Below are 25,494 nucleotides of genomic sequence, written 5' to 3'. Positions count from 1 at the left end.
CTCCTAACAAAGACTCAAAGAAACTTGCTATATTCTTCCTAAAATATACTTCCAGCTAATTATTTAATCCATCCTTATATAATTGACCAGTTATATTCATATTTGACAGCTTGTGGAGAGAAAAAAATGCATTGAAGAGTTAGCTTTAAAGGAGAAAGGAAATTGGTAGGCTCCTTCATTTGTTAAAATTCACATTTTATTCCCTGCACTTTGTGCATCTAAAGTACTCTTGTGTTTTGCTTTTATCACCAAGTGACGGAATTTAAATGTAGGGGAGTTTTGGTTTTCTTGAATCACTATTTGAGGAGTTAGAAGAGAAACTTCAAAATCCTGCAGTAAATTTACTTAAGAGAATTGTTAGGCTTGTTGGTAGACATCTGGGGGCACTTAGAGGTTTGAGATAGAGCTCCACTCTTGACGTGTATGATAGACCAAGTGAGAAGTAGATCCAAAGGGATAAAAAGAGAAAACAACACATGACAACACTGGATGATAGGTATACATTGCTTCTAAGGAAATACGGGGAGAGGCCTTTTTTCATTTAAATTGGTCTGAACCTAGAGATTGAACTGGGCTTTGAAGGGGATGTGTTTGAATATATGATAAAAGAAGGGTGGAAGTGGCATCCCAGTACTACCAAAGAGCAGAAGTGGGAATGAGTATGTTAGTAATTGGGTCACATAAATCTGACACTTTGTGATATAATGATGATGATATTGTAGGATTCATGCTGAATTTCTTTTTCAGTGATAATGGCTTCAATTGTATTGTCAGGTTGACGCTATCTTTTCTCAGGATAACCTTAAAATTGGTTCAGTAATTTAAAATACTGTATTCTAATTTAAGATTCTGTTGCTCATAAAACAATTTTATGTACAACCACTATAAATACACCCAGTTTATGAGACAGTCAATTATAAGAAACATCCTAATTTCAGAGATGTTAAAATGTGAAAAAAATGTGCCCCTTAGACTTAGTGAAATAGTGGAATACACTATATAATTCAATTATTTTTCTAAATGTGATTAAGTTTGCTTCTAAATATTGGATAGCAGTTTCATTATACTAATAATTTGATACTAAAACCTGAAAATGGCCGAAAATTTTTGAATATTATCCCAAATTAAGTGGATTTCATATTACATATGTTTTGTATGTTTTCTGTAATATTGGCTGTGGTTTTGCACATCCAAACAATTTTAATTTTTAATCTTTTTGAACGGTAGATACTATATTACCAGTTAATTTTTTAGTTAATAAGTTTCAAATTCATTTTAATCTTTAGTTTTTTTGAAGCAGCCAATCAGTATGGTTAATTTAAACAATGATTTGCAGGAAGTAATTTTGAAAAATTTGGCTCTTTTTAAAATAGGAGTCTAACTTTATGTTATCTTCTTTCCCAAGGTACAAATTCTGAGCTGTCTAACCCCTCTGAAACAGAATCTGAGCGTAAAGATGAGCTGAGTGATTGGTCATTGGCAGGAGAAGATGATCGAGAGAACCGACATCAGCGTGACAGTAGGAGACGCCCAGGAGGAAGAGGCAGAAGTGTTTCAGGGGGTCGAGGTCGTGGTGGACCACGTGGTGGCAAATCCTCCATCAGTTCTGGTAGTCTTTTATATACTATGTCAGCATCCTATCTTTGTAAACAGTGTAACTTTATACAAGTTAATTCATTTCCCAGGACCACCCATTTTTGGATGTTTCTCTTACTGTCTAAGAAAAATAGAACATACAGCAACATGAGGAAAAGCCCTGTAGAGTGTTTATCAGTGAAGGTTTAGCTAGAATGTTCAGGTCAGAAAAACTTTAGTTGGCTAAGTTTCTATGTTCAGATGTTCATCCCTTCAATTTTGGAGGGCTTAATATAATTGGAATGTTCTCTCCCTCTGCTCCCCCAGAATTTGTGGGTGTTTTGGTCCAGAGAATTCTCATGCTCAGAAAGTTCTAAATACCTTTTATATTGAATATTAAACATTAACTGAAAAGTGTTCTTTGCTACACTTTGAGAATGGGAAATTTGTGAAATCAACTTAAAATTTTTTTTATTGTTTGAAGAATTGGGTTATAAAGAAGAACGTTTACAAGAATGAAATTTGAGGTGTACAAGCAACTTTCTACTTTTTTTGTTTTGTTTTTAAAAATTTTAAACTAATGGAGTTGTTGGAGTTGCCAGAATGTTCTTGCTTAGCATAATGGGCTAAGGGGAGGATTGTCAGTGATACGTGGCCTAGATTATATCAGGGATGTAACCTTAACATATCATTAAGAAAACCACTCTTTTCATGGAAGTTCTATAGTATTTTAAATGTTATAGAACATACGTATATGTATAAATAAATATATACCAAAGATACTTACAAATTAGGGAAAAAACTGGAACAAAATCACAAAGTTTAGGGACTTTTTAAAAGGTACTCTAGTTCCAGTGAAATTCTTTGAGCCCTTAAGTTTAGTTTTACAGGCTTTCAGGGAAATAGTTTTTATATTAGTAGTATATTGCTAAGTGTTATCAGGGAAATAGTTTTTATATTAGTAGTATATTGCTAAGTGATATCAAGGTTTATAAAATTATAGTATGCTGAATTGCAAAATAAATGTACTTAGTGTTTATGATTAATGGATAAACTTAGTGTCTTTTACAAAGATGCTAGCTTGCTAGCTGTTACCAAAGGAAACTTAGAAAGGAAAAGTCGTGATTAGGTGAATTTCTTCTATAATTTGATTGGTGGAGGCAATAAATGCACATAGGTAAGATGGGTATTTTTTTTTTCTTAAAATTGTATCTTAAAACTTTTCCTTTCCCACCCTCACCCCACCTTACTCCATCTTCACTCTTTGTTTCTGGAGATGGGAATACCAGTCAACATTCATTTCCACATTTTTCTATAACCAGTTAGAATTTCAACCTTTTCAGTTTGCTTTTTTATGTAGATTTGTTTTGATTGCTTCATTTCATAGTAACATTTCTGGTAAGTCATGGAGTGCAGGTGTTGAGTATTATTTGGAAATAGCCCATTAATATTAGCAGAAAGAAGCAGGGGACAAAAGTTCTTAGAATTAATTCATATTACCTGAATAATTATCCCTTTATTTCTCTCACATCTGGGCAGGATTAGCTAGGAATGTGAATGTCAAAAATAGCATATATTATTTCCTAACATTTTCAAACAAGTCAGAGAGACATGGTTGGAAGCTGAGGTGTCTGCTCATCATCATCTTTAATATTTCATTGCCATTTAAAGTTTTTTCATGTTATTTTCCAGGTAAAATAGTGATACAGAAAACATTTGAAGACAATACATTTTTATTGGGGGAAAATTGAAATTTCTTTATCATTAATTGGTATAGTTCAGTATAGATCAAACATTCCTAATAATTTCACCTCTCTTAAACGAATATTTCTTGCCTCTGACATGCGTATAGTGCTCAAAGATCCAGACAGCAATCCATACAGCTTACTTGATAATACAGAATCAGATCAGACTGCAGACACTGATGCCAGCGAATCTCATCACAGTACTAACCGTCGTAGGCGGTCTCGTAGACGAAGGACTGATGAAGATGCTGTTCTGATGGATGGAATGACTGAATCTGATACAGCTTCAGTTAATGAAAATGGGCTAGGTATGTAAGCACTTAGGGAAAAGATACATATTGTATAGTACTGTTAATGTATGACACTTTTTTCAAAAAAAAAAAAAACAACCCAAACATCAAGTTGAATTTTTTAGTGCTTACGTCAAACAAGGTAGATCGCTCTGTCTGTCTTAAATGTCTAGTTCTTAAAAATTGTACAGCCAAATTATTTGAAACTGCGAGGGTTTATTTCAAGTGCCCTTTGATGCCATTACATCAATACAAATATTCAGACTGCAGGGCACTTAATATTATTGTTCCTAAACCAAAATTGGGCTTTCATCTTCTTTAAAAATTATTATAAATGATGCTAGTGAAGGTATGTATACTGAGTAGGCATTAATTTCCAACGGGCTAAAAATGTCATTAACTTTGGTAAAAACTAAACTGCATTAGAGAGGAAAACTTTATCCTTGAATGATGATAAAGTAAGTTTCAGAGTTTGTTTAGTCAATTAAAACCCTCTTAATTTCCAGGTGATAATTCCATTTTTTATCTATTTGGAATGCTTAAAACTACAAGTATATTTTTCCTGTCAGTATGTGTGTTTTATCTTCCCTGTTTAATTAAAAGGCTCTCTTTCCCCTTCCTTAAATCTTTGAAGGAAAGAAGTTTTTATTTTATTTGTTTTTTTATTGTTTTTGTCAGAATAGTTCATGGATGGTAAATTTTGCAATTACAGATGATAGTGAAAAAAAACCCCAGCGACGCAATCGTAGCCGCAGGCGTCGTTTCAGGGGTCAGGCAGAAGATAGACAGCCAGGTAACTTGAGTGGACCTGTTGACAACACCAGGTCATAAGCATGAAAAAATATGTCATGTGTCTGCTTTCTAAATATATTATACTTACATGTACACATGTGTGCATATACATTCAAGATGTGCATTGCATAAATTGTTTACTCAACTAATAAGACTACTATTAAGAAAATGCATTCTTCCTTCACACCCTAAATGTTTAGTAACCTGTCTAATTGAACTAATGTGTGTCTCAATTTTTTTACATGGAAATACTGTTGAGAAGACCATTATTTTGTCCACTTGGCAGATTCTTCACACTTGAATTGGGGCCTGCCATCCCAGAGATTATGTTGTAGATTGTGATTGAGGTTGATTGGCAAAACTGGGCAGCTTTTGCATGGTGCCTGCTTACTCTGTCTGCATTCAGCACCTCATTTTTGTGGGAATTGTAGTAATACCCACAGGAAAAAAAAAAGTACAAATGAGAAAAATACTTGAAAGTGTCTTTTTCCTAATAAGAGGAATGCATGTTATGTTTTTTATTGTAGTGTGATGCCTTTTCCCTACACCTACTAACGATTCAAATTAATAGTACTTACTTAGTTTTAGAATGTTAATTTTTAAGTAGTCATAATTTTTAGTAACTTCAAAGAAACTTGTTTGCTGTGTCTATATTATTTTGAACATAATTCCATTTCCTGTGTACAGAGAATCACATGTATATTCACAATGAAGAAATTGTGTGCACCAGAAATAAACCCCTTTTAAACTATTCCATTTTTGCATTCTTTCCAAAGCAAATTCTTTCACGTGTTTTCCCCAAATAAAGAATGTAAATTCCAGTATCTTTAGTATTTTAAGTTTACTAGTTATAGAGACATTTGGGAAAACCAGTTCAGGGTATTAGTTACCTTTCTTGAAAAAATTTCACGTTTGAAAGACAGTTGTAAATTTAAAAGGAATTAAATATTGTTAAAATTAGAAAGTTTCTAGAAAATGTCTATTTTCCCTTCTCCTTTTCCCTCTCTCTTTAGTGTTAGAAATATATTTTAGATTAAGAGATTGTATTTATTTTGTTTTTTGAAGCTGGCGCAGCAATAAATACAATCTCTGGCCATACTTTATAACTAAGAACATTCAAGCTGTCAGTCTGGGCCTAACAAAGAGGATAAATTACAGTGTAATTTATTAACTAGATGGACAGTGGTTTATTTCTAAGCCAACAGACATAAAAGGAATAATATTAATATAATGTGTTTGTTAAAGAAGAGGTAGCGCGATTTCTGCATGAAATTAATTGAAACCTGACTAATTTGTAGTTTTTCAGTAACCTGTGTTCCATATTACGTTTATATCCATTTTACTCTGTTCTTTGGGATTACTGCTTTTCATCTTGCTCCTCACCTTCCCCAGCCTGATCCTACTCCCCACAAAAAAAAAAATAAATACCCAAGATAGGATAGGTTGAACAAGCACATCGTTTCTCCTCGCCCCGACGACAGCGTCTATCTAAAGAATAACAACATTCTCTTAAATGCAGTCATTTAATTCTCTCTTGCTCAAAATCTCTTGTCCTTAATGTAAATTAAGCAATGAATATTCTTTATTGGACTTAGAATGTGACAGTATACTGGTGTCCAAAAGACTGGCTATAAGCAGATTTTATTTTTTTTTTAAATCAGCTGAGGTGGTTTTTGATTTTACCTCCCCTTGGGGAGGGGAGGGGCACTGGTACGTTTTTACCTTTCTAGCTAAGTGCCTTTTAATTTAATTGATAAACTATATCAAAAGTATATGATTCTGTACATAGTGGGTGAAGGGTTCTAAGAATTGTCACATACTCAAATTTAGCAGTATGTCTGTCTATGTAGCACCATTTCCAAATAGAGGAGTTCTTCCAGATATCACTGAGGGCTAAACTATGGAAACATTGAATTTATTAAAGTGCTCCCCAAACTAGAATCATTCCTAGAATGGTTATGCCACCGAATAATGTAGACATAATGAAGTAGATATGATAGTATCCCCCTCCCCAATTTTGGAAACCATTATTAAATATATTTATAAATCCATTAACAGCTAATTTAAATGATGAGTTTTAAAATCTCTAAAATGAGCAGCACACTGAGTTTCTTATAATTTGGAAAAGGCAGTTTTAGACACGAAATATTTAGTGCTGTTTCTAATGAATGATGTGTATTAGTTATGAATTGTTCCTTTAGATGTTAAAAAAAGATTAATAGTTCTAAAGTTCTTGGCTCTTACAAAAGTGTTTACATGTTAATTCATGATTAAGAAAAATGAATTGTAAATATATCTAGCTTCATATTATATCAAATGATTTATTTTTGTATAATTTGAACCTGATAGGCCAGTTCTCCCCATACCTAGTGACTTAATTTGAAATTTACTTGAATTTTCATTCTTTACATAATTAACTTGTTCCCATAATTTAAAATACACTGTATTTCATATAATCAGGGATTTTTCTTTACCAATTTCTGATAAAAAATAATTCTTTGAAAGAAAGAGGGTGATTATTTTGATATTTCCTCAAACCAGTGAATTCTAAACTGCAAGTCCTAGAAGATAAAGGAACGAGATATGAAGTGAGGCCAGTCTAGAGTACCTACCTGTAGACCAGTGGTCATTTGTTGTAGGCTGGCAGTACTTGGGTTAATATTTTACCCTATCACGACTGCCATCCACTCACTTCCTTGCAAACACAACACACACTTTAATCAGTCCCTCAAAAGACTGAATGATTGGCAAAGTGGGGAGGGAGTGGTCAGTGAATTCCTGGTGGCCCTTTTCACCACCACGATCAATGTCCACATTCTTAGGGTGGTATTCTGTCATCTTTAGTTTGCGTGTAGTTTTTATTGTAGATTACTCAGAATGGTTTCTAGTGTGAAATGTTAAAAAGGAACCATAAAATATCACACTTGGATTTCTTAATTGTACTATTTTTAAAAACTAAAAACAGAAGTAATATTTGAATTAATCTTTTATATCTTTGATTGAAATTTTCAAATTGAAGTATACCACTCTAAGATTTACACCAAATTTGCCCCATTTTTTCCCCACTGATAATTGTGAACTCTGGGCTTACAATACTGTGTTTCCCATTCTTGGTTGTGGATTTCTATATCAAACTTTTGCCACAGCCGTAGACTCAACCAGAAGCAAATGGCTGGATTCTTGTGAAAGAGGACTTGAATTTAGGCTTCCTCAATCTCCAGCTTAAATTTTTTTATTGTCATCATTAAGTCAAAGGCACATTTTTCAAACTTTGTTTTTGGTTGGAGGTGGTACCCAGCTTAAGAAAATTTTGAAATTGGGTAACCCACCGTTAGTTTACTTTAAAAGTAAAATTACTCATTATCCATAAATAAACTTTAGAAATATTTTTTCAACACCTGTAATTTTTTTCTCATCTTCAACAGTCACAGTTGCAGATTATATTTCTAGAGCTGAGTCTCAGAGCAGACAAAGAAACCTCCCAAGGGAAACTTTGGCTAAAAACAAGAAAGAAATGGTAAGGAGAATTTAACCTGTAGGTTTTGTTGCCTTTTTTTTTTTTTTTTTTTCTTTTCTGGTATGGTTTAGCTTTATTTTTACTTCTTAACTTTCTGTATGATCACTTGTTTCCCCAACTAGACGAATAATATTTTAAAGACTACTCTGGAGTTTGTTGTTGACCCGCAGGTAGCTGAAGAAATGCATGTTTGAGCCTGAAATACTTTTCCTAAAATAGCATTTGTAAAATTTAGTCTGCCCAAAGATACTGGGTATAGAAACTGTTGCTTAATTCAGGGAGCAGCAGGCTAGATAGATACCTCTTCCCAGTGATGGATATAGACCTTTAAGTTTCACTTATTAAATGCTTTAAAGGATTTGATATGTAAATGTGAGTTTAAAAAAAAAAAGGTGAGTAAAGTAGGTGATTATTTGTTTAACTTAGGGTATTGTTTATATTTTTTACATGGTGAGCTATCCAGTGGTTAAAATAAAATTAGGTGCAAGTTTTCAGTAAACAAATGCAGATTCTTCCTGTGGTTTAGGCACTGCTAGGTACTAGACTATTGAAAGACTCAAAGAAGTGGAGTACATTGATATTTATTTTGAATTTTAAGAATATTTGAATTATTTGAGCCATTGTGGTACATGAAACTATAATTATTTATTAGCTAATTAATGTTTATGTAGCTATTTTCCTCCTCAGCTATAGATTTCATTTATAAAGAAGTTGAAAAAGTTGTCTCCCTTTGGCAGGCAAAAGATGTGATTGAAGAGCATGGTCCTTCAGAAAAGGCAATAAATGGCCCAACTAGTGCTTCTGGCGATGAAATTTCTAAGCTACAGCGTACTCCAGGAGAAGAAAAGATTAATACCTTAAAAGAAGAAAACACTCAAGAAGCAGCAGTCCTGAATGGTGTTTCATAAACTGAAGAAGTTCCTAGTTTACAGTTCTTTTACATTACATTTTACAATAGTGCTTGTACAAGCTTGCCAAAGATAGAATATGGATCGCCAGTCTTTACATCGCACTTTCAGTTCCTCCATTTGGAATTCAGAAAGGGGAGGGATCCTGAAGAAATCATATGTTAAACATACTTTGACACCTACTGTGTTATAAAATATATCATCAGATGTGCCTTGAGAATAGTATATGTAACATTAAAAAAGTTGCTGGCTATAGGAAATGTTATTTTGTTTTCAAAATATGGCAGAGATGGGGGGAGGTGGGTGGGGTGGGATCCCTGAGGTAATATTCTTTATGAAAGCATTAGCTGCTTTTGTTACATTTTTAATAATATGCAACCACTTCTTCACCTGAGGAAAACTAGAGTGAAATGCAGTCTAAAATATTTTGCACTGAATTGTAATTTCTTCATTAGTTTAGTCTGGAAACTGGTCTGTTTTAATGTGTTTTTAAAATGCTGTATGTAGAGGAAAATCTGCAGACCACTGGAATACATTTGTTAAAACTCTCATCTGCAGGGACACTGGGTGATATTGGCAGTGACTGTTCTACATTGAGGCTTTGTTTGGTTTATTTATTAAAGTGTACAGTATTTAAAAATCAAACATAGCTTTAGTTAAAACACTAAGCTGAATTAGTCATGTCCATTCAGACATAACCTGAACTACTGAAAAGATCAATTTCCAGAAAGTTTATTCTGTATAAACTACATGTTAGTCTTCAGTAGAGTATACTTTTCCTTTTCTTACTTTTTTTTTTCTTTTTTCGATTTTGGTTGTTTGATGTGCAATATGTTTTTGTATGCAGGTAGTAAATAAACTTTGATCTTCCAGTTGCTGATTTTTAACTTTCTACTTTTTATACCAACTGTTGCAAAGTAGTTGGAGCTACTTAGAGGCTTAGAATAGTATCCTGATTGCTTTTTAAAAAGCATTTATACTTACTCATAAATAATACTAAACTATTGCTCAGTTAATCATTTTGTAATGAATCTGAAATCTTAGTACTTAAAATTTAGTCTGTTAGAATGACTTAGGGAATTGATCATATATTTGATATTAGGAAAGTCTTTGTAACAAAATTTTAATCAAAGGCAACTTTTGGAAGGCAGTGGAGTAAAATCTAGAATTTTACTCTTTGATTCTCTTAAAATTTTTTATTAGGAAGTATGAGCAATTTTTAAATATGGAATCGGCTAGTGATTGGCTTTTCGATTCTCAAGGAAATAATTTTGAAGGTTCTCACAGTAATGATTGTACTTTCTGTATATATTTTAGCCAGATGGCTTAATTTTAGGAAGATATTTTCACAGTTTTCTAAGAAGTAATAATACAATTTATGCAGCTAATTGTGAGGTTATATAAAATAACTGGCTTTATGAGAGGGTTTGGCTCCACAATATTGTATAGACCACTGAGCAAGAGAAAGACAGCCCTTTCTGTCATTTGATGTCTTAGTGTTTATGTGCATAATTTGTGTTAATTTATGTGCATAAAATGTTGTGATTTTAATTTATAATGACTGAAGGAAAACTCAGGATATAGTAAAAAATATAGTAATTGCCAGGTCCGTGTACATAACCCTAGCCCTCAAATTTATTATTGCTGAGGTTAAGATGTGATGGTATTAAATGCTTGTGCATAAAAACCCTAATAGAATTCTTAAGTAAGCTGTGTTGTGAAAGTGCATTACTTGCACTTTTAATAACAGTATCAAGTAATTTCACATCCTGATTTTTAAAAATTTACCCACAAATGTATTTTTTATCCATCAAAGTTAGAAACAAGTAAAATAGTTGGCCTTTTTATTCTTAGTTCTTTTCAGTAATAGGTTTACAGATTATAAAGTATGAGAATAATGTTCATTACCCCCGAAATTCGTGAATATGGTATAAAGAAAAATATATTTTTTTTCCAGGTAGAACAGATTCACTAAACTCCTTCTTCCATAAACATTGTTTCAATGAGAAAGACAATTCTTAAAAAGTGGGTGTAGCCCAAGCAATTCATTAGACTAGAACTAATAACCATATTCTAGGAAATAAGTATTAAGATTTCATTATTTACAAATGACTAAACCCAATGTTCTATCCTTTAAAGAAATACAGGCTCTTTTGGGAGTAAATAGCACATGCTCAGATTCAGAAGTGAAAAGCCCACTCCCCAAAGATAATCGTTGGTTCAGGTAACCTTCCAAACTTATTCTGAGGGATGCATCTTCACTCTTAACATTAGTTAGATGTTACTATGGGAGAACTTGCCAGTACACATTAAACAAAGACAGACACTCAAGCAAAACAAATCTAAAGGTCTTGTGCAACTCAAATATTGTGTCAGCATACATATGTGAGATGATACATGGAATCTGAACTAAATCATGGAATAGGAGCTGAGGTTGCATTGGGGCAAAAGAGATTTGCTTTTCCTGAAACTTGGAAAGCCTTGAATTCTTGGATTTGGCATTACTTTTTTTAAGCTTTCAGTGGGCCTAAAACTGGTGAGTCTTTGACAGGTCAGTCACCATTGGTAAAATTATAGTAGGGATACAGAGAAACCTTAAGTAGTTAGGTATTTTTATATGGAGTTGAGAAGTAACATCAAACTGGTGAGTTCATGAAAACAGACATTGCTTAGGACAAGGCTGAGGGAAGTTGCTTAAATGTAACTTTTTAAAAAGAAAGTACAGGTATATGTAGGCAAGCAAAATAACTGAACGGAAGCACTAAGCTAGTGAGGCAAAAGTAGCTGGTGTTTTGCTCCTGTATTCTGGATCTCCATTCGGTGGCTGAGATCCATCACTTTCATGTCAGTATTTTTGTAGCTGTGAGTTTAGTGCTTAACCTGAGAAGGGTCTGTTGCAAAGTTGGCATGTTAACTGAATGTTGCAGTTAGATTGGGAAATAGTACTATTTGTGTCCTCTACAAATAGATTTATACTTTTTTGAAGTTGAAACCAACTAGATATTCTCATAGGCTGTGCCTACAGTGAACTCAGTCTACTAAGGACACATGAATGGAAAACTGGCTATAATGCAATAAGTCCTATGTCAGATGATTGGTTATTGGAAATGAGAGTAAAAGAAAATTACTTTTACACTTGGATTTTTTAGAAGGCTTCAAGGAACTTGGATTTGAACTGGATGTGTGGGTTTGGCAAAATTACTAAAGGCCAAAAAAGGATGCTTGTAAAGTCCCAATCTTACTATTCACTATTATGGTTTGACTCCTCTATACCGTTTTATAAGGATATCTGGTATAGTGTATTGGCTGTGTGCTTGAATGCATAGTCACTTAGAACCCATGATTAACATTTGGGTGTTATTTCAAGAACTGTTGCAATAAATCAGTAATTGCAATTTGCTGTAAACCTTTGGCAAGTGATGGTAATTTGAAACTGCACTCAACTACTGGTTGAAAATAAGTCAATTATGTTGACCTACAGGAGATTGCCAATAGTTGACCATTTTTGATCCACAAAAAATGGCAATTTCCTATGGTTCAACTTGATACATTTTTTTAAGTACATTTTTAGGTATAATAATTTACTCTAGAAACCGAGGTCGAGGGTCTAATCCAGAAAACCCCAAACTACTGGATGAGGGAGGTACATATAATAGGAAATACAAATTTTGTTTTTTAAAAGGGTTTTATCAGTGGATCACTCAAGTCAGCTTTATCTGTTACTATTTCATGTACTAAAGTAAGGTGCGTAATAATGCTCCTGGATAAACTATAATGCAGCTTTTTATATAAAAGATTTCCATCAGTCTGTTTGCTTGCCTATTGAGAATTTGAAAAGATGTTATAGGTGTTAAGTACAGAATTGGGAGTTACTATCTTCTGACTTTTTCTGTATTCCATTTCATCTCAAGAGGTCTGGACTCTGATCTAAAGACCTTTCCAATATTAATGTAACTTGAGTCTATTTGTACATGGGACCCTGGGTAACAACCATATTCCCAAGTACTCTCAACAGTTAGTATGTGAATTAAAATGGTTTTTTTATATATGTATCCATCCCAGACATTTCCAACTATGCCATAGCAATCTAAAGGATATCAAAAGCAAGGGCAAAATGATTTCTCACGGACATTCTCAGTTTTGAAGCCCCATTATTTGTGTTACAGGGATTGGTATGTTTTCAGGGGCGGGGGATTTACAGAGATATTTTCTGAATGTTTTGTACCCTTTTTACTTTATTGTCAAATGTAACTGCTTATTTTCTAATTTAGAGACTTTATTACAAAAAATTTCCCAGTTTTTCTACATGACTCATTTTATACTTAATTGTTGCAGTTCCAGTTTTCAACTTGCTGTTCGCAGGTTGTAAAGAAAAAATGTCACTTAAACATTATTTGAAATCCCATTAATTGAAACTACTAAGGTAACAGCAAGTGTTAACATGCACCAGATTATACCTTAACACTAGATACATCTTCCTCACTGGGTCAGGTAACACTGGATAGAAGCTCTTCCTGTATCTTGTTGCTAAGGCAACAGTTGGTTCCAAGCAGATACTACAGCATTCTGAACAATGTCAACACAAAGCAGAGCTTATGTCATTTTCTGGTACTCAAGGTTACCCTCAATCCAGGATTCTTTATATAACCAAAAAACTAGCATTCTAGTTAGTGTTTTTCACTTTACCACAAATTTACAGATTTTTTTCTTTATATTTTGTCCTTTGAAGTTTTGAGCCAGTTTCTAAATTTTCATTGGAATTAACATGTTCGATGGGGGATAATTTATGCTTAGTAACATGGACCTCCATGCACACTTCGGAACTGCAACAAAACAACTTATATATAGGTCATTATCAACAGATGCCTTAAATTCTCATTGAAACTAGAACTCAGTATTTCAGCCTAAAGTGTTGAAATTTAAAACTTAACTCCAAACGAACCATTCTGCCTAGTTTCTTTAAAATACTTCTGGTGCAAGATTTTAAGGTAGGGCATACATTTTCAGTATGTTGCATTATAGTATACTGAATGATGGTATTCCCATCATTTTTTGCTTAAAATTCTTTAAGGGTGGGAAAACATTTAACTTCAAGGATCACTTATTACTGGTCAAACCAGCACTTTCACCAAACTAGCCAAGTCGCCAGTTTTTATAAGCAGTGAGGACTCAAGCAACAATGTCAACCCAGAGGTTGGGTTTCATCAAACCAGCAAAGCAGTTTTTATAAAGCAGTGTATGACTCATCTAATGTCAACCCAGAGGCCCAGTGAAGGCAAAGGGGCTAAGTAGGGAAATTAAACCCCCAGTAGGCCAGATCTAATATTAAGGCTATGGATGGGAATCCCCCCCCCAAAATGGAGACTATAGAGAACCAAATTATAAACAAATACAATAAATTGGAGATGCCTAGGGCTTACAGTTTCACTAGCTGTGTAACCTCAAATAATTTGCTCTGGCTTTGTTTCCCTGTCCATAAACAATTTCCAAGTTGGCCATTATTTTTCCTTTTAACAGACGAAGCAGAGCCCTAAGCACACAGATAGATAGCTTGTTCCAAGTTCCCTGGCTATTGCAAGAAGTTTGACTTGAAACCAGCATCTCCTATTCCCTAGTGTTGTGTTCAACAATACTTCTCTCCCCTTTTCAAAGTATCTGTAAGCACCAACTGACAAAAAGGCCCCAAGCTAGGTATGTAAAAACAAGTACTAGACTGCAGTACAACCAAGGAAAACATCTGGGTTATCAGATTTGTGAAAGGTACCACAAAGCAGATGTTAACAGCATAGAACTTGGGTTTGAGAAAGATCAGCCTTGTCACTTAGCATGCTGCTTAGGGCAAGTTACTTAACCTCACTCAACTTCAGTTTCCTTGTAAAATGTACTGAATAGCTACTATTGAGATACAGTAGGATATCAATTAACATTTTGTTCAATGTCATTACATTATGATGAGATGCCTCAGGAATTCAGTTCTTGTTTATATCAATAGCCTATGGTATAACTGGTTTTGTTATATGTCCTTTCACTTAAAGTTGCAAAACCTCAAGACGTTAAGTGAGGACTTACTATACAGGAAAAATGCTGGCACACTGTAAGTAGTTAATGTTAACATTAGACATCAAGTATTTTGTTTGAAAATACCATTAAAAAGATACTTTTGGGCCGGCCCGGTGGCTCAGGCGGTTGGAGCTACATGCTCCTAACTCCGAAGGCTGCCGGTTCGATTCCCACATGGGCCAGTGGGCTCTCAACCACAAGGTTGTCAGTTCAATTCCTCGAGTCCCGCAAGGGATGGTGGGCAGCGTCCCCTGCAACTAAGATTGAACACAGCACCTTGAGCTGAGCTGCCTCCCGGATGGCTCAGTTGGTTGGAGCACGGGCTCTCAACCACAAGGTTGCCAGTTCAATTCCTCAACTCCCTCAAGGGATGGTGGGCTCCGCCCCCTGCAACTAAGATTGAACAGGGCACCTTGAGCTGAGCTGCCACTGAGCTCCCGGATGGCTCGGTTGGAGCACATCCTCTCAACCACAAGGTTGCCGGTTCAACGCCTGCAAGGGATGGTGGGCTGCGCCCCCTACAACTAGCAACGGCAAGTGGACCTGGAGCTGAGCTGCGCCCGACACAACTAAGACTGAAAGGACAACAACTTGAAGCTCAACGGCACCCTCCACAACTAAGATTGAAAGGACAACAACTTGACTTGGAAAAACAGGCCTGGAAATACACACTGTTCCCCAATAAAGTCCTGTTCCCCTTCCCCAATAAAATCTTTAAAAAAAAAAATACTTTTTTACAGATCATAACTTGAATCAGTTACCCACTAAAGCCCTCACATAGATGAGCTTTTTCACCAAGAAAAATGGTAGGTTTGCCTAATAGCCATCAATGAAATATGGATTCTTCTACTTGAAAAAGGTAAGCCTAGAGGAAACAAAACTGATTGCTATCAAAGAAAAATCTGCTGTTTCGCTTAACACTACAGTGTTTTCCATTGTCTTAATACTTCTCTTAAAACAAGTATGCTATTTACATTAAATACTCAAAAGTACTTACACCCACTACATGAAGTTTCCCTTTTTACAGTTAACGCTTGGTTGCCTATCAGCATATTATAAGCCTTTATATTTGTCTTTGAAGCTCAGTTCTGCTTTTAAGTTTTAATTGATACTATCACCTTTTTAATTACAGCTCTTGTTCATAGAAACATTTTATTAATCCAAAGGACTGAAATAAAAGGTCAGAAAGCCAAAATACAGTTGCTCCTCATTATTAGATTCCTCATTTGCAAACTCCTCACTGAAATTTATTTGTAACCCCTAAATCAACATTTGTGGTGCTTTCTTGGTCATTTGTGGACATGCAGAGTGGTGAAAATTTTGAGTCATCTGATGCCCACAAAGTGATGCTCTGCTTTGTTTTCATACTGTAAATGTAAACAAGTATCCTTTCATCATCCATTAAGTGCCAAGTTTTTCAATTTTTGTGGGTTTTATTGCTGATTTCCTTGTTTATGATGGCCCCCAACCTTACTGAAGTGCTGCCTAATGTTCCCAAACTCAAGAAGGCTGTAATGTGCGGGCATGAGTTAGTGATGTTGGCTGAGTTCAATGTTGAGGAATCAACACTATGTATCAAATAAGGGTTCTTTAAACAGAAATATACATAATACATGACTATATACTGATTGGCTTACAAAAACGTGACTCATATAAAGCTGTATTTCCCCTAGGAACAATGGTTCAGTGGCTGCTAGTTGAGTGTTCTCAGTGACTTTATAAAACTAGTACTTCGAATAACAAAAAGCAACTGTATCTTTATATTCCCTTTCCCCTGGAAATAACTAAAGATTGATCCTACACAAAAGTCATGGCTACTTTACGGCTCATCACATTCTAAACCTTAACAAATGGGCTTAACCAAATTTTAAACAAGGAAACGGGATGGGAAATCAACAGCAGATATACCCCAACTTTGAAATGCCCCCAAACACATTCCAGCACTAAATGTGACCACCACCATTATTCTGACCTCGAAGGTCTCTGCGTTCTCCATTAATAAGAACTTGAATAAAGTTTAGATGATAGGTATGTAGTATAATCATCTTACAGCTAAAACACAGTAAGTACTCCTGCTGGAGACTACAGACTAGCTATTTACCGTGGGTGTTTTATACAAGTCCTTTGGTTAAGATCCTTACATAGTTTATGTTAGACCAATAGTAAGCCATTTTCCCCCTAAGTGTCATTAAAATACATCAATGTATAAATTCTCAGAGTTCAAGCTAAATTTTTTGATAACTGAGGGCATTTCGTTTATTGTGTTTAAGCCAGGTCATAACATGCAAAACTTTTGATTATGTAAAAAAAATAATTTATAAATGGTCAGTTTCTTTCAGGAGCTAGCTGAATACAATATACTTTCTTGATTAAAAACAAGACCTGTACTCAGATCTTCTTTTATCAGTTTTTAATGTATGAAACCTGAATTTTGTCGGTGATATATACATAACCTAGATCAATTTTCTTGTGGCAAAGTTGTGGCTCAATTCACTTTTAAGTTCAGTGTTCCAAGCAGCTGGGCCAGTTCTCTGTACCTTGACAGTCTTTCCTCCCAACAAGATGAGTCCCTACTATCCCTGTGCTAATTCATTCCATCATATTCATCACATTGTAGTTAATGACCAGTTTATCAGTTTCCCATCCCACAGACTGTCATGTTTACTTTGTCTTGAAGTAGGTACTAAATTATTTGCTAAATGAGTAATGAACAGTATTTCTATTCAAATGGTTATGTATGTATCCATAATTATTGAGCATTAATCTCCAAATATTCCATAATCTTATTTAAAATCCTCAAAGTTAAAACAAGAAACTTATACCAGGGCTTTTAGTTTGTGCTTAATCATTTTTAAAATTTGTAGCTTTGAGGCATTTTATTATAAAAATCTTGTACTCATACACATAAACTAATAAGAACTTAAAATTCATCATACATTTACTTCATTTTTTAGCTTGACCTTCTAGTAAATCTTTAGCTTCATTGATTTTGGCTGCTATATAAGGAGATCCTCCTACAGGAAGAAAGAAAAAAGGAATAGTTATAATACAGATTCTCAATTTATGCTTGGTGAAAAGCTATAGTATCTTGTTTCAAGGATCCCTGTGCTAATCTGAGGTGAAATTAGCAGCAATAGTATTCCAGTTTTTAAAAATAAAGGATACTGCAACTGGCTAACCAAATATATGACCATATATTTGACTGATGGGAAGTGAGATAATTCTGAGGGAGATTTCTACAAAAATGGCACCTTTTAAAAAAGCTTTAACTGATGACAGGAATAGGATTTTTTTAAAAAACCACAGACTTACATAACTGAAATACTGTAAGTTAATCTATTCATGATAATTACAAGTCATAAATGAATATCAATTTGTTGTAGTGTGTTATTTAGAAACCATGATGTTGTCAGAGGCCTCTTGAGCTTTGTTGGGAAGACCCCACTTTGCTTTAGATCCTTTTTCTGCCCTTCATAGTTTTCCTCATCCTGTTATTAATTGTCCCTTAACAGTGTCACCTACAGCTGCTTTCCTACCAGTCTTGGAGCAGTGATTCTCAAAGTGGTTCTCAGACCAGCATCAGTCAGATTAGTAGAAATGAAAATTTAAGGGCTCCATCCTATACTTAAATCAGAAGCCCTCCAGTTAATAAAAGCTAAATTTCACAAAAAGATGCTATGCAGTCAGACAGTAAACAATTACAACCCTGTTTAAACTCAAAACCCTCTTTCTTAATGAAAGGACTTTTAAGAAAAGTAAAAGGACAAATCCTTTTTACTGGAACATGGGTTTTATGGTCTATATTTTGGTATTTCACGGAATTATTTCCTTTCAACACACTAACGCTGCTTAGAAGTGTATCAGAAACTAATATATACATCCTGTAGGTTTCTAACTAGGTAACCTCTAGTTCAAAGGTCTAAATGGATAGGAAAATAATTACATTTTTAGTTTCATTAAATGAAGTCGAACATTTCCTTTAAGAATGTAGACCAAACTTTAATCCCCCCACCAAAGAGTAGGATTAGCTGTATTTGACTATCAGAAATAAAATTTTATCACAATTGTAGATCTCAAAACATTGTTAATGCTTATCACTAACTTCTAAATTATAGTACTTATTAGATACCTGCTCATTATTCTATAAATTTTTCACTCAATTCTTTTAAGACACCAAAAACAACAAATGGATCCAGGCTGGGAGACAGTGTTCACACACATATTTAGGCATTTTCCTTACTGTAGCCAAAAATTAGACACAGAATTATTCTATTAATAACAATTACATAGTCACTTCAACAACATGTATAACCAGTTTACTACTTACCCTTGTCTGGGTGATTTAAAAGCATAATTCGTCGATGAGCATCTCTTATTTTTCCTTTATTGGCAGTAGGGCTAATTTTAAAAGGAAAAAGTATTGTTTACTTCAAACTACTACTCGATCACATAAAAAAATTGTACATAAAGGCCAGTTAAAGATGGGAAACTGGAGTAAGTCAACACAACAGGAAAAGCTATTTAGAAACTTCTCTAACATACAAGGAAGATGAATACTCTGAATTAGAACTAAACAGCTCCTTAGAAAAATAAAGAATTTTCAAAGAAAATTTAATTGAACTTGATAATATTCATTACAACAGTGCCTTTATTGAAAAGGAAAATATGTTTAAGTATTTGGAAATAACAGAATTTCCCCACCAAAAATGTTAGTTATACAAACATTGAGTACTGTGATTATCTGTTACAAGTCTATCAATGAATTAAAAAGTGCTTCTGTGCCAATGTGCCTTCTCGTTGGACTTTTGTAGGGAAAGTTTCAATGTTAAAAATGTACATAATACAAATAAGTCCCTCCTAATGAAAGATCTTTCTTACATTTGCTGATAGCTCTAGAATTGTAGAAAATACTAAAAATATTAGAAATTATTTTACCTGACACCTAATATTAATGCTGCTTCTCGTTTTGTCATTTTGGGTTCAAACCCACCTCTGTAATAGCCACCACTGAAGGCCTGAAAGAGGAAATGCATTAAAAAGAAAAGATTAGAATAATCTGCGAGTTGCTAAAAAATGTAAGTGTTCACAGAACTAGCAGAAAAACTAAGTCATTTCACACAACTTTAAGTGTAATTCCCATGGCATTTTACAAGTGCAACAAATATTTTAATCGTTTTTTTGAAAATACGATTATTTTCAAAATAGTTTTTTTTTTCCTAAAAAACCTAAACTGATTTGAAAATACAAAAGAACAGTACCTAAAGCTAGTTTTTCTGGGAGTGAAGGGAAGATTACTCCAGGTTAGCCACGTTCTACATAAAAATTTGATCTCCTAGTATGACTATATGTTGTAGACCAAGAAGTGCCTAAAAAGATTTAGAGGTCGTTTGAAACAAGTGGTTCATGGGGGTTTAAGGCAACTACTAAAACAAGAGTGATATATATGGGCAAAATCAGGCTATTAGGTCTTCTGAACTTGTCATGTCAGAAATCATACTGGTAAAGCCTACCATCCTGTTTTGTCGCATTCAATCACAACAAAACACTCAGCAGGCTGTCACAGCCATATTCGTTCTGAACTGTGACCACAGAAGGTCTGAACATCACATCCAGTCACACACTATAGCCTAATGAACTGCAGTGCTACCTAAGTATCACGTTAGCGAGTGCCAGGGCTAAGAATGGATCACTTCAGATCCTTAGATCCCTCCATGCCTGTGATGCACGGTAGATGGGGGTTTGGGGGACAAGAATGTTGACAATGCTTAATAGCATGTGAACAATAAAGTGCTACTAACTTTCCCAATCCTAAAATGGTTAACATCTCTACCCCAATTGTGTGGCACATAACGTGACTTTAGGGTAGCACTACTACAAAGTTCAGAACTTCTAAACCCTCCTCGTGGAAAGCAAGAGAAGCGGCCCAAAGCAATCACTTAGAACTTAATGGATATTTGGAAATTTACCCTCTTCAACTGTAGTTATAAGCTTCATACATAAGCAGCAAAGAATTAGCAAAAATGATTAGTAAGCCTTACAGATTTTGGTAGACTTTGAAAAACTTGTTTTACTTGAGGCTCCACATGCTTCATGGCTTGCAAAACATAACGACCTAAAAACATAAGCAAGAGAATAATTAAAAAGTTCCCAACCTCCCCTAGTTCCACCCCCAAACCACAAACCAACCTGCAAATCCTGCAGCAGCAATGGTCAGTCCAACTGCTACCACTGTACTGGCCTGGTAAGGGGAAAGCAGAGGGAACATTAACTTCAATAATTCCCAACCTTCCCTATCACACCCAATCTCCCATCCCAACTCATACCAAGTTTTATTTCAACGGAAGAAACAACTTTTTGAGTGAAAATATTCTGCCCAATGATCCTTCAAAACGACTGCAACTTTAATATCCAATGCATTGTAAAGGTAGCGGAATTTCACTATGGAAGAAAAGGATGATTTCCCTCCGTTTGAAAAACCTCTCTTTAGCCTCGGAGCAAATGAAGTTACATTCAAGTTCAATCAAAGTAAGGGAAAGTTTCTGCGAGAAAAGGAAGAACTGTTTACAGAGGGTTCCTGTAAAAGCCTGATAACGCATTTCAACGTGAAACGTCGGCTTAACTAGGAAAGTAGTAATTCGTAGCACCTTCGGCACTGTCCCGCCTCACGATTACAAACCATGAGAGAAGCACAAATATGTTTCAAGAATCAAGAAGAGATGTGTCAGCAAGAGCCAAAGGGACGGACAGAGCAAAGTACAGAAAGTACGGTGAGGATGTGTTGGGGGAAAGTAGTTACAATCTCATGCGTTTCCACTAACGTCCGAGCGCCGCGGACGGCGGCGCGGGGGCGGGAGCCCCCTGCAGAAAGGCTGTGGAAGAATACAAAGGCCCGGGACGGGTGAGCCAACAGCTCTGTGTCCCGGAGTGTGACTCTCCGAGGCCCTACAGCCCCAGCCGAGTCACCCTAGGGAGACAGCCGAGGCCGTGAGCTGAGGTGGAAGCTTGGGCCTGAGTCTGTCCCCAGGACACCGCACGCCGCACTCACCATGGCTCCGGCTCGGCTCCCCTGCCTCCACGGAGAGCGCGGTTCATCCCAGCCAAAAGGCCGCAGCCACCAGCTCCACGCCTTTACCAGAAAGCAACGCGGACACTGCTGGCAGGGACAAACCGTCCAGGCGCGGGCGCCCCAAGAAACACGGCAGTAGCGGCCGCAGTCTCGGCCGGAAAACTGTCGTAAAAGGGGAAAGCCGAGCGGGAGGGAAAGGTCGCTCAGGCAGTGGGCAGATGGAGAACACGACTTCCGATTGGTTGGTGGGTGGGAAGGTCGCCTCCTTCCAGGGCTCCAAGGTGGGGCTTGGCAGTGTTTCGCCATTTGCTCCTGACATTAGAGTATTTGGGAATTCCCTCAGGGAAGGATGTTGGTATGCAAGAGCGTGGGGAAATACTGTGTACCCTTACTCAGAACCTCCATTTGCCATTTATTTTGTTTATAATTGTCAAGGGTAATGATATCCTTAAATACGCCGGAACAGTTCCACCATGAAGCCAAATAAATATGTAGCAACCCAGTATAGCAAATGTGAAGCTGTTTCAGAAAACCAAATGGACAAACCACATTGTGTTTCAGGGGTTTGTCGGTAACATGCTTTCATTTGAAAGAATTTTATTTAAATATGTGACTGGACAGGACCTTGTGTGAATGTTTGGGGTTTTGTTTTATAGAATGGAATTAACACTTCAAAGACAGTTAATACTCTGATCATGGGATTTCACAATCCCCACAACGAAAAAGTGCTATTTACAATTTCTCCACCTGTCCTAAAATAAAAAGTAGGATTTGGTTTTGCCCTTACATAAATGCTTGAGAAGATAAAAGTAACGGAGAGAATAATGGAAGTTTTACAATGCAATGTTTGGATGAGCAAAATAAGTTTGGCATTACTTCCCACTAAGGTCTTACATAGTATTAGAAATATGTTTACGTTGCAATGAAATTTTGCTTTAATGAGCTGATTGGTTATTAGACAAATATGCAAATTTGTTGGCTTTGTTTTCTTCATCTATAAAAAGATTCTGCATTTGTATTTCCAAGAGCTCTTCTTATCCTGAGATTTTTAAAAAAATTTTATTGGGAAATATTGGGGAAGAGTGTGTTTTTCCAGGACCCATCAGCTCCAAGTCAAGTCGTCGTTTTCAGTCTAGTTGTGGAGAGCGCAGCTCACTGGCCCATGTGGGAATCCAACCGGTGACCTGGGTGTTACGAGCACTGCGCTCTAACCAACTGAGCCAACCTGCCACCGGACCCTGAGGTTTTTGTAATGTAATTTAATGTCAACAAATGATCCAACACTAAGACACTAATTTTAATTTAAGTGTACATCTTCCTTTTTTTTTTTTTTGCCTCTCTTTTATCTAGCTTTTACCGAACAACTATAAAAGAAATACATGAAGCATAAGACCTTGGACCAAATTGACCAGAAACAAGCTTTACTGCTGCCTGAAAAAACTTACTATTATGTGTTTTTTTTGGTATGTACCAGCTATGGCATATGCAGATTGCTTAAGGAACAGGTTTACCATACAGAAGCCCAGCCCCAGGAAACCAGAGATGGACAACGCAGGGAGACACTTGAAGTGGAGGTAGCTCTCTTTTTGGAGGCAAATCACAATAGATGTACAACCTGGCTCTGTCACTAACCAGTTGTATGACTTTGGACAAGTTATTTCTGACTCTGAGTTTTTTCATTTGTAAAACAAGGGTAATGATGACTACCTTGCTGAATTTTTGTGAGAATAGAGATTATGCACATAGCGTGCTCTGCTCTGCACATAATTATCACTCGGTGTGTGGCTATTATTTTTATGAGGGAAGTCAGTACAAATTGGTGTGCAGAGGACTTCCCAATTCTCATAACACCTCACTCATGGATAAATCTGGTATTCCATTCCCTATCCACTAAGAGCATGGAGAGAACCTTTAAAAGTAATCTTTTTAAATGTCCATTGACTGATTGATGAATGGATAAACAATCATTCCTTGCTTCTTCTAGTTTCTGGTGACTGTCAGCATTCCTTGATTTGTGACTACATCACTTCAATCTTCAAGGAAGGTCAGTATCTTGAAATCGCTCTTTACTCCGTCTTCATGTTGCCTTTCCCCTCTGTGTGTAGAGTCTCCTCTGCCTCTCTCTTAAAGGATATATACATATAATTGCCTTTAGGGCCCACGCCTATAATTCAGGATAACCTCTCCATCTCAAGATTCGTAGTTCAATCATAGATCCTTGATATAATAGCTGCAAAGACTTTGCCATAAGGTAATATTCACAGGTTCTAGGTTTTAGGACCTGATGTCTTTGGGGGCCATTATTTAGTCTACTATAGAGAGCAAAACGGGACTAGCAGGGACAAGAGAAAGGAATCAAGCATGTCTGCTAATTTTTCCTCTCAGATATGTTAATCAGGTAAGTCATTTCTTGGGGAGGAATAAGTGAAAGGTGAGAGGGCATAGCCAGAAATGTTCTTGCTATTTCTTAAAAATTCATTAAGTTCATAGCACACTAACTGATCATGATATGAATTTTGGAAAGCATCTCTCATAAAAATCCACATCCAGAAATATGCCAAGCAAATAAGAGTTGTTTTTTTTATTTCCCTAAAAACGGTGTGTCAGACATTGTACTAAATGAATTATGTAGATTATTTCAATTCACTCCATGACAGTAATATTTGTTTATGTTTTGCATATGAGGATATTTTGTCAGATACACTTGTTTTCCCTTCCAGATCTCTTCTCTATTGTTTTCCATTCTGCACTGTGTCCCAGACAAGCACAGATTAGGAGGCTGACCTTAAAATACTGCACCAGTGGCTTTCTTGTTATCTGGCTTGGGGTTCATTTATGTCTGTGATCAGATCAGAAGACAGGAGGAAAGTGAGTTCACGGTCTTCATTTCTCCAAATTCCTTCCTGGTCGTTTTCACTGAAGAATACAGTTCCTGGTGTGTGTGTGTGTGTGTGTGTGTGTGTGTGTGTGTGTGTGTTCAGGAAATTTCGACCCCGTTAGGTCGAAAGGTAGTAATGACTCCAATGGGCCTTGCTGCCTTGCTAGACACAGGACACTTGACCGTCATTTGCTATTTTCCCTTAATCCTGTCCACACCTTTGTAAATAGTCCATTTATTAAATTCTCAGTTATTCCATCTGGGTATGCCATCTGTTTCCAGCATGGATGGTAACTATTTTAAGAGGCTACTGCAATAATTCAAGTAGGAGATGACAGTAACAGTGGAAGTGAAAACAATGACTGGATTCCTGTTTGTATTTTGAAGGAAGAGCTGATAGAATTTGCTGATGGATGAGATATAGTGTGTGAGAGAAAGAAAAGATTCAAGGGTGACTCCAAAACTGTAGCTTGAGCAACTGGAAGAATGGAACTGCCATTTAATAGAACTGGAAAGAATTTAGGAAGAGAAAGCTGGAAGTGGGAACTTTGTCATGTTAAGTTTGAAATAGATAGTTAAGGAGTGTTTTCAAGTAGACATTTGGATATATATGTCTGGCATCAAGAGAGAGGTCTTGAGTGATCAGCATAGATGGTTTTTGAG

At 35.9% G+C, this 25,494-nt stretch overlaps 2 protein-coding genes across 7 annotated transcripts in view; one reads left to right on the top strand and one right to left on the bottom strand.

Annotated features, from left to right (window-relative positions):
* FXR1 (FMR1 autosomal homolog 1) overlaps window positions 1–9,702 on the top strand; it is a 54,487-nt gene extending 44,785 nt beyond the window's left edge. For 2 of the 6 annotated variants that reach the window (XM_033123752.1, XM_033123766.1), the window contains 5 exons: window positions 1,406–1,609; window positions 3,428–3,628; window positions 4,323–4,403; window positions 7,828–7,919; window positions 8,657–9,702. In XM_033123752.1, the coding sequence (XP_032979643.1) occupies window positions 1,406–1,609; window positions 3,428–3,628; window positions 4,323–4,403; window positions 7,828–7,919; window positions 8,657–8,827 (749 nt within the window). In that variant the 3' untranslated portion in view covers window positions 8,828–9,702. The remainder of the gene's footprint in view (window positions 1–1,405; window positions 1,610–3,427; window positions 3,629–4,322; window positions 4,404–7,827; window positions 7,920–8,656) is intronic. The other 4 variants (XM_033123761.1, XM_033123775.1, XM_033123783.1 and 1 more) reach the window with 2 other exon arrangements.
* Window positions 9,703–17,741: 8,039 nt separating this feature from the next.
* On the bottom strand, window positions 17,742–22,132 carry DNAJC19 (DnaJ heat shock protein family (Hsp40) member C19). The gene is made up of 6 exons (XM_033091911.1): window positions 21,933–22,132; window positions 21,074–21,125; window positions 20,926–20,999; window positions 19,823–19,902; window positions 19,215–19,285; window positions 17,742–17,901 (listed from the first exon to the last, which is right to left on the bottom strand). The coding sequence occupies exons 1-6, from the start codon at window positions 21,933–21,935 to the stop codon at window positions 17,831–17,833; spliced, it is 351 nt and encodes a 116-aa protein (XP_032947802.1). The 5' UTR covers window positions 21,936–22,132; the 3' UTR covers window positions 17,742–17,830.
* Between the last annotated feature and the right edge of the window lie 3,362 nt (window positions 22,133–25,494).

This window comes from Rhinolophus ferrumequinum, chromosome 2 (genome assembly GCF_004115265.2).
Source record: "Rhinolophus ferrumequinum isolate MPI-CBG mRhiFer1 chromosome 2, mRhiFer1_v1.p, whole genome shotgun sequence".
NCBI classification, from domain to species: Eukaryota; Metazoa; Chordata; class Mammalia; order Chiroptera; family Rhinolophidae; genus Rhinolophus; species Rhinolophus ferrumequinum.
Note: the sequence above shows the minus strand (reverse complement) of the source record. Positions and strands in the feature narration are given on the sequence as shown.